At 43.5% G+C, this 9,595-nt stretch overlaps 1 protein-coding gene across 1 annotated transcript; it reads left to right on the top strand.

Moving 5' to 3' along the window:
* The first annotated feature begins 1,023 nt into the window (after positions 1–1,023).
* Positions 1,024–8,434, top strand: LOC119333325 (coatomer subunit gamma-2). Its single transcript, XM_037606261.1, has 18 exons — positions 1,024–1,283; positions 1,475–1,572; positions 1,689–1,739; positions 2,160–2,273; positions 2,358–2,558; positions 2,659–2,760; positions 3,125–3,232; positions 3,307–3,540; positions 4,259–4,509; positions 4,596–4,767; positions 5,321–5,476; positions 5,580–5,630; positions 6,134–6,274; positions 6,346–6,546; positions 6,641–6,772; positions 6,853–7,026; positions 7,577–7,816; positions 7,986–8,434. The coding sequence occupies exons 1-18, from the start codon at positions 1,235–1,237 to the stop codon at positions 8,178–8,180; spliced, it is 2,670 nt and encodes an 889-aa protein (XP_037462158.1). The 5' UTR covers positions 1,024–1,234; the 3' UTR covers positions 8,181–8,434.
* The last annotated feature ends 1,161 nt before the right edge of the window (positions 8,435–9,595 follow it).

Here is a 9,595-nt window from a genome sequence, read left to right as displayed (position 1 = left end):
GCTTGATCGGTCGGGCCGTGAAGACGTACGACTACATCAACCCCGTTGTTCTAACGCTTCCGCTTTCGGTCTACGAGAGTACGTGGACAACACTCTCCCCTCTCGTTGATATGCATCACCATGATCTTGCGTGTGCGTAGGATTTTTTTTGAAATTACTACGTTCCCCAACACTCATCGCTCCGCGTCGTCGTCATCTTTCCCGATCACTTCATCTACTCCGACAATCGCATGCGACATCGACACCTTCTACCCCACACCGATTGGCGTCGCAACCATCGTCGAGTCCTCCTCTGCTAGTCCCTACAACATGGTGTACAACTCGTGCTGGTCCCCGTATACGCATGTCCGATGCTGGCAACACCGGCGCGTGCCTGGCGTACACGACATTCCTCGGGCTTGGCAAACCTAGTGCAACGCCTCGTTAACACCGACTTCTTCATCGTCAATGCATGTCCGGTGCCGGCAACACCGATACGTGCCTTCGTCCATGATGTGTCCCAGGTTTGGCAAGCCCGACGTGATGCCTCGTCAACACCTTTTTTTTCCCATTGCACCACTGCACCCCTGACTAACACGGCACCGCCTTGCGTCCGCGGCTCCACGGTGACTAACTCGACATCAACCACGACATCCCTGGCACGGCTAACTCACCACGGGTACAATGCCCTCCGCTCTCAGCTATCTCGAAAACGGCACAAAGGGTTACCGTCTTGCTTGAGCAAGCTTGTCGGTTTTCATTCCAGCCACAACTTCAAGATGCATCAACCGTTACGACTGAGGAGGGGGAAATGTCCTTCGGCTTACAACTTTCAAATTCTTTTTCAGATTTTTCTCCAGTTTCATCGTCTGCGTTGCTATCGTTGTGACTGCGAGGATGTTGAGTATCATGATTGTTTTATTTGGGAAATCTTTAGATACATGGAGTCTATTAATTTTTTTATAGGAAAATACGTCAGGTGGCATAGTTCCATCGAATCGAAAGTAAACACGCACCTGCACCTTACTCTGCCGAGTCGCCCCCCGCCTCCCCGTCGTCTTCCAGATTCAGATCCATCGTCCATGCCGCTTGCTTCTCCACTTCTGTAAGCGCCTCCTCCTCCCCTCTTCCTCGCAAAACCGCGAGACAAAGACTCGCGGGAGCCCTCGCGCCGCCGCGCCCCACCGCCGTTCTTGCGGCATCGTCGACCCGGGCGCCCAATCCGCGGGCGCATCGCTCCACCGCAGTAGCGGCCATGGCGCAGCCGCTAGTCGTGAAGAAGGATGACGACTTAGACGAGGAAGGTACGCACGCACGAACGAACTCCCCCTCTCCTCTCCCTCTTCTCCGCTCGCGCGCACGCGTCTGGTCGCGCGTGCCCAGATCCGCTGCCCGCCGAACCCCTAGATCTGGCTCGATCGCGGTGCGGATCGCCGCTCCCATGCCCATGCGCAGTACAATGCGCGGGGATTAAATGCTCGTTTGCTTGCTGCAGAGTACTACTCGCCGTTTCTCGGGATCGAGAAGGGCGCCGTCCTGCAGGAGGCCCGCGTCTTCCACGACCCGCAGCTCGACGCGCGGCGATGCTGCCAGGTACGCTTGCCCAATCCCGTTTTGATCTTCCTCCCGCTAGATCTCGCACCTCAACTCGAACGCCCTTCCGATTTCACTTGTTTGGATGAGTACTGATGCATTGTCTATTACCATAGGTGATCACCAAGCTTCTATATCTGCTCAACCAGGGTGACACCTTTACCAAGGTACTCCAATGCAGTATATCCCATCTTTCTTTTATCGTGTTTTAGCTATGCTTCTGGATTCAAATTGCTGGGCCTGGTAGCTAACATTGAGCCACATGGACGGTAAAGTTGCCAATATTGTTTGATCGAACCACATGTCTTTGGCATCACGCAGGTGCAATCATGAAAATTTGAAGTTTTAACATCGGTACTTTTTTGAAAGTAACTGCTATTTTGCTCAAGTTCAACACTGTAAATAACATTATTGGAACATAATGAGCAGAGTAAAAAAGTAAATTGCACATGTTTTAAACTGGGATCTAAGAGTACAGAGAATCACATGTTGTGCAGTGCTATTTCTCTGAGGGTCATGGGAAAGTGGTGATTCTGTGCTAGTTCCGTGCTCTTGGATAGGTACCTCACTGTGTTAATTTCTTGTAGGTAGAGGCTACAGAGGTCTTCTTTGCTACGACCAAGTTGTTCCAGTCCAAAGATGCTGGACTTAGGAGGATGGTGTACCTCATGATCAAAGAACTCTCACCGTCAGCGGATGAGGTTGCTGAATGCTGGTTTCTACTTGCAGTTATGTGCATTTTGTGGGCTCTGAGATTGACTTCATTTGTGTTTCATCGCGTGTAGGTTATTATAGTGACAAGTTCTCTGATGAAGGATATGAATAGCAAGACTGATATGTATCGTGCGAATGCTATAAGAGTTCTTTGCCGCATCATTGATTCGACTCTTCTCACCCAAATTGAGAGGTATTTGAAGCAAGCTATCGTTGACAAGAACCCTGTTGTTGCCAGTGCAGCTCTTGTTAGTGGCATTTACCTGCTTCAGGTTTGTGCTACATTTTAGTTTGTGCATTTATGCAATTGCAGGTTCCCGGCAGCTACAGATTCTTATCAATGTTTTTGTCATATGCTTTAATTCTGAACAGACAAGTCCGGAAGTTGTGAAAAGATGGAGCAATGAGGTTCAGGAGGCTGTACAGTCGAGAGCTGCTCTTGTTCAGTTTCATGCCCTTGCTCTACTTCATCAAGTGAGTTCAAGTTTTGTGCTAAATTTAAGTAGTAGTGACATACATCTCTGAAACCTTTTCAAATGAATCAAGCTACATGCAGATATGTAATTCACCTATTTGAAACAACATATACTATTTACTCTCTTGAAAGCTTGCTATATAAGTACCCTCTTGGAAACATGCTATGATCAGTAGTTCAGTACCTTCTCGAAAACATGCAATACTAAGTACCCTCTCAAAGCAATGCTATACCAAGTATGTCCATGAAAACATGCTATACCTCTGACAAATGACCTATGAATGACCCTTGAATTTTTGTTTGCTTTCTTCCTACTGGGCCATCTAAACATAGTTCATTTCATGTTTCAATTCTAAATTTCAGATTAGACAAAATGACCGGTTGGCTGTTAGCAAGCTTGTCACTAGTCTGACAAGGGGTTCAGTTCGCTCACCTCTGGCCCAGTGCCTACTTATTCGGTACACTAGCCAGGTACTGTTTTCTGATTTTTGCATTCTGCAGAATTGTATATGCGTAGACATCTGAAACATGACCGGCATAAACAGGTTATTAGAGAGTCAGGCATGAATACACAAGGTGGAGACCGCCCTTTCTTTGATTTCCTGGAGTCCTGTCTCCGGAACAAAGCAGAAATGGTCATACTTGAGGCTGCAAGAGCAATAACTGATCTAAATGGTGTGACCAGCCGTGAGCTTACACCTGCAATCACGGTGCTGCAATTGTTCTTAAGTTCATCCAAACCTGTGCTTAGATTTGCCGCTGTTCGCACACTCAACAAGGTTAGTTTGTTCACGGGTGCTAGTTTATATTGTCCTGTTTAAATTTATCTTGAATATTATTCCCGTGTAATCTGTATGACTTTGATTGTATCACAATTTTCCAATCCAACCTGATGGTTTTAGGATGCCTAGTTTTATTTCTTCATTCCATCCCTTCATGTGTTCGTATTAAATACTCACTCTGATTGACTTGAAGTTAGCATGTTTTCCTTAAATGCCTAAAGTCTGAAATATTACTATATTAGATACACTCCTGAAGTCCAACCGTGGATAAGGGCCGATGAATTGTTGACATAAACATTCCAGTTCCATCTTCTAGTAGACATAATATGGTTGGAAGATGCAACTGTCATCTTGTTGATTCTCTATATCGTCATCCTATTGTTTTTACAGGTCACTCCAATCACTATTTCACTTAACACTTTGATCTTTATCAATTATGATGGTTTATACTATACGAAAACTCCCATCATTCTTAATGATATGTAGGGAAAAGGCCTTGACTAGTTTTTTTTTGTGCCTGGCGGAATATTAATCCTGTTTACAAATTTCATAATTTGGGGAAGCTCAAGCCATCACTCCACTATTATTTATTTCTGTTCTCTAATTGTAGCTGGCACCACAATGTTATTTTATTCATGGGACTGCATGCTCATTACTTCCTTGCTATCTTTCTTTGTTCCTACTAATGGTCCAGTGTTCATTTGATACTTTACAGGTTGCATCAACTCATCCGTTGGCCGTTACAAATTGTAACATAGATATGGAGAGTTTAATCTCTGATCAGAACAGGAGCATTGCAACCCTTGCAATTACCACACTGCTCAAGACAGGCAATGAATCAAGTGTTGATCGTTTAATGAAACAGATGACCAACTTTATGTCAGACATAGCCGACGAATTCAAGATTGTTGTTGTAGAAGCAATTAGATCCTTGTGCTTGAAGTTCCCCCTCAAATATCGCTCACTGTACGTAGCATATGTTTCTAATAATATTGATGAAGAATCACTGCTAGTTTGCTATCAGCGGTTTTAACTTGTGTACATGTTGGCAGGATGAACTTTTTGAGCAATATCCTACGTGAAGAGGGTGGATTTGACTACAAGAAAGCTATAGTTGATTCAATTATCATTCTCATTAGGGATATTCCTGATGCTAAAGAAAGTGGTTTATTTCACTTATGTGAATTCATCGAAGACTGCGAATTCACGTATCTGTCCACCCAGGTGATTGCCAATTCATCCTTTGTTGGAAACTAATTGTGAAGATACTGAAACTTCATAGTAACTCCTAATATTGTAGTTTAATTATGTATTTACCTTCTGCTCTCTATGTACTAGGATTTCCTTCTGCAGAAACAGGAACAAAAAATAAGGCAACCTGAAACTATAACTAGCTGCGAGATTTTGCTTTGTTTACTACAGTTCGCAGAATAAGCTGTCATTTTGAACAAGAGAATGATTTTCAAATGCTTAATGCTTTGTTTGTGGTTGCTGAACTTTGTTGTGCTGACTTATTTTATAATCTGCTGCGGAAACTCACTATGGAAGTAGGAAATAGGCAAAAATTATCAGATAAGCTGTATTATCATAATATAGCGCAAAGCAAAACGCAGTCTAGGTGGGGCTAGCCTGTACAAATATTTGTTGGTATTTTTTACTTCTCTATATTAAGTATAAGTTCTCTAAGGAATGTAGAAGCAGTTTGCCAACATACCCCAACAGCTCATGATAAATTACGAAATTCTAATGGAATTGCTGTTTTTTAATCTTGGAACAGATCCTTCACTTTTTGGGAAATGAAGGGCCAAAGACATCAGACCCTAGTAAATACATACGCTATATATACAATAGGGTGATACTTGAAAATGCCACTGTTCGAGCTAGTGCAGTAAGTACATTGGCAAAGTTTGGTGCTTTGGTTGATGCCCTCAAGGTACTTCCAACATACATACACTTCTTTATATATTTTCTTGCATTGTTTGGCTTTTCTTTGCTTCACTTGTAAGTTGTTGCACTAACATCATTTGTCATTGCAGCCTCGCATATTTGTCCTTTTGAGGCGTTGCCTGTTTGATGGCGATGATGAGGTCAGTGGAAATTTTTAAGAAGATATTATATGCCATGTTTTGTACTCCCTCCGTTTCTTTTTAGTCTGCATATAAGATTTGGTCAAAGTCAAACTTTGTTAACTTTGACTAAGTTTATAGAAAAGAATATCAACATCTACGATACTAAAGCTATATGGTATGAAAATTAATTTCATGATGCATCTAACATTATTGATTTCATATTATGAACCTTGATATTTTTTTCTATAAAGTTGGTCAAACTTTACTAAGTTTAACTTTGACCAAACCTTATATGCAGACTAAAAAGAAACGGAGGGAGTATATTTTAGTGGTCCTTTTAACTTCGGAATCCCTCACCTTTTTTTTTTGTTTCTTCCTCGTGCATACGGCCAACTTTATCTGTGAAAGTACTAATTGCTAAACAAAATGTTATCTTCAGATAAAATGACTAGTCAAACTCCGCTTTCCTGGCAAGAAGCCGTTCTTCTCTGACATATCATACACTATTTTCTCCATTATAGGTCCGTGACAGAGCGACACTTTACATCAAATTGCTTGATGGGGAAGCTACTGTTGGTGAGACTGAGAAGGATGTGACTGACTTTCTCTTTGGTTCACTTGATGTTCCACTAGCTAACTTGGAGGCCAGCCTGCGGAATTATGTATGCATCTCAACACTTTTATGATTTAATGTCATTTGTTGGAGCCTTATTTTCTTGTAATATGATGACAGGAACCATCAGAGGTACCTTTTGATATTTCATCTGTACCCAAGGAAACAAAATCACAACCCCTTGCTGAGAAAAAGGCTACAGGCAAGAAATCAACAGGGCCAGCATCTGCTGTCAATGGCCCTGTTCCTACCATTGATGCATCCTATGAGAAGCTTCTTTCATCCATTCCTGAGTTTGCTGGTTTTGGGAAACTCTTTAAGGTCAGTACGGTGTGGTCCTTTTCACGGAAGATAAGCATACGCTTTGAGGCTCTGGTACACATCTGATATGTTATTTTCTTATTCTTTCTTGCAGTCATCAACACCTTTTGAATTGACTGAAGCCGAGACCGAATATTCAGTCAATGTTGTGAAGCACATTTATGATGGGCATGTTGTGCTTCAATACAACTGTACAAATACAATACCTGAACAACTGCTTGAAGAGGTAAGCAACTTCTTTCATGTAATATGCCTGCGATATGTTATTTTTTAGTGTTAGTGCCCTTCTGAATTCTTCTATTCCAGGTCGTGGTGTTTGTTGACGCTTCTGAGGCAGAAGAATTTTCAGAAGTTGCATCGAAGCCTTTAAGATCCTTGCCTTATGATTCCCCCGGACAGACCTTTGTGGCCTTCGAAAAGCCAGAAGGTGTCCTTGCCACCGGGAAGTTCTCAAATATATTGAAATTCATCGTTAAAGAGGTATTGTTTGTAATGCTCCCTCTATCTCTGTTATTAGTCTTAATCAAATACCCTCATGTGAAGATCAAATCAAGCATGCTTCTCATGATTTTCTTTCAGAAATCGGTGCCTCGTAATTCTCAGCTATTTCACTTTTGAACTCAGTTTGTACCCTAGAATTTCAGGATGGCTTAACCAAAGGATATCCACCTAAATGTTTGCTCATTTTGGGGTTGACTTTATTAGTATTCTACTCTTTCCGTTTTCCATACAGATGTTTCCTTCGTCCTGTCAGTAGTTGTACTCATTTTAGGTTAGCCTACCAAAACATCTTATATTTTGGAATGGAGGTAGTACTATTTACCCTTTTAGCAGACACAAGACAGACTCTATCATTTCTGTCTAGAATCGTACATGTTTTTGGGGAGTAAGAAGAAATTGTCAGTTCGGTACTTGGGTGTGCATCTACATGTAGTAATAAACATGACTGCTGTCTGTGTGCCTCTGGGTTAATTGAATTTAATGGTTCAAATTAAACTGATGTGCTTTACTCAACTTTGCTATATTTCAGGTTGATTCGTCCACAGGTGAAGCTGAGGATGATGGTGTTGAGGACGAGTATCAGCTAGAAGATTTTGAAATTATTTCTGCTGATTACATGTTGAAGGTGGGGGTTTCGAACTTCCGAAATGCTTGGGAAAGCATGGATCCGGAAAGTGAGCGGGTCGATGAGTATGGACTCGGTGTTAGGGAGAGCTTGGCCGAGGCTGTGAGTGCTGTTATAAGCATCCTCGGCATGCAGCCTTGCGAGGTATGTTCTCTTTATTTATTTTTATCATGAAATAAGTACTGTTGTTTTGTTGTACAATTTGTGATATTTTACTTTAGTTTGTTATTTTTTTATTAATTGGTAATGATATATTGCAGTAGTTTGAAGTGCTAATCTTAATATTGATTGCTTTATGTCTTCTGGTTTGTAGGGAACTGATGTTGTCCAAAACAATTCGAGATCGCACACTTGCCTGCTCTCAGGTGTGTTTATCGGTAATGTGAAAGTTTTAGTGAGACTTTCATTTGGAATCAGCGGACCCAAAGAAGTGGCCATGAAGCTAGCAGTCAGATCAGATGATCCGGAGGTCAGTGACAGGATCCATGAAATTGTTGCGAACGGCTAAAACCACCAGCAAGAGTTTTTTGGTTGACCTTTTTGTTTTAGCTTTCAATCTGCTGAAAGCACAAGGGATTTCGATTAATTATAGTATATGGCTATATGTAAGTTGGTTTTCTCGTTGGAATCCCACTGTTGTTGCAGCACCATTCTCGTTCAACGCAGTAAAACAAATTTTTGATTGATTTGGAACCACACTATTTTCTTATATCCTCCTGGACTTGAAAAGTACATGCAATAATACTGAAATGGAATGTCCAATGCAATTTTAGCACTACTACCGGAATTTTCTCCTATCTGCCCCCTCAATCATTTATTCGATGCATCATATACATCGGATTCAGCACGGTACATGGCAATAACATTTTGCTTGTGCTCGTTATAACGGATCACCTAGGCGGCATACAGCATTATATACGTTTCAAAAACCTCTATAACGAGAGCTGCGAGCAGGGGTCAGCTTAAGCGGTACTGTCCTTAAATAATATGTTTTTTTTTTGAAACAAGGCAAAATACTTGCCATTTTAATTGATTAAGAAGTGAGGATTACCCGGTTAATTGACGGAAAACCGGGCTAACACCGATACATCCAACCCACAAACACATGGGCACCATTGGTCAACCTGGCCACCGACATGCAACAGAAGACACGACGGCACATGCCAACAGATGACCACACGCACAAACAACTGACAACTGCGACTTTGACGACGAGTATCACCTGGGAAATATGCAGGACTTGCGCCGATCGTGCCCGCTGCAAACGACCACCGAGCGTCTGTCATCGTCGCCACCTGGACTCGCTCCACCGCAGCTCCGACTTCAAAACAATCAAGCAACCCACGGAAGAGCACCTCGGACACGTCGGGAAGATCCGATTACCGAAGCCCGAGCCGTGACCCATGCTCCTCTCGACGCCATTGTCATTACCAAACAGAAATCAGCGCCCCCGAAACGGCTGCCTCAGCAAACCACGCGGCGAAGATGCCGCCATCCACTGGTCTCCAGTTGTAGCCGGCTCCGAGACGATGCCCCCAAGGAGGTAGAAGACGTGACGACGCCTTCATCGCCAATCTTGCAGATATGAGGTTTCCCTCCGGAGCTATGGCCATGGGGAGGAGGGGAGGAGCAGCACACATCAGCGACGCTTTCAAGAAAGAGCATGACGCCCGCGGGCGTCGCCGTCGTCGTATCCAGCAAAGCCGGAGATAGGATTTCTCCGGTGAAGCTCGACCACCAACTGCCCGAACCGGCCGGCCACGAACCGCTGCCCACCAAACCTCGCAGAGCACCTCCCTCCAGTGCCCGCCCCTGCCGAGGCCGTCCTGCGCGACCACCAGGCCAGTAGCCGCAGCGCTGCCGGAACCTGGGTCCGCCTGCCGTCCAACTCCGATCTGGCCACGGGATCCCTCGATCCGCCAC

This window comes from Triticum dicoccoides, chromosome 1B (assembly GCF_002162155.2).
Source record: "Triticum dicoccoides isolate Atlit2015 ecotype Zavitan chromosome 1B, WEW_v2.0, whole genome shotgun sequence".
In the NCBI taxonomy this organism is placed as follows: domain Eukaryota; kingdom Viridiplantae; phylum Streptophyta; class Magnoliopsida; order Poales; family Poaceae; genus Triticum; species Triticum dicoccoides.
Note: the sequence above shows the minus strand (reverse complement) of the source record. Positions and strands in the feature narration are given on the sequence as shown.

Excerpts from the sequence above, each read along its gene's own strand:
- LOC119333325 (XM_037606261.1), top strand. The coding sequence starts at position 1,235 with ATGGCGCAGCCGCTAGTCGTGAAGAAGGATGACGACTTAGACGAGGAA. Across the intron at positions 1,740-2,159 it reads AGGGTGACACCTTTACCAAG|GTAGAGGCTACAGAGGTCTT; the intron begins GTACTCCAATGC and ends AATTTCTTGTAG. Across the intron at positions 6,773-6,852 it reads CTGAACAACTGCTTGAAGAG|GTCGTGGTGTTTGTTGACGC; the intron begins GTAAGCAACTTC and ends CTTCTATTCCAG.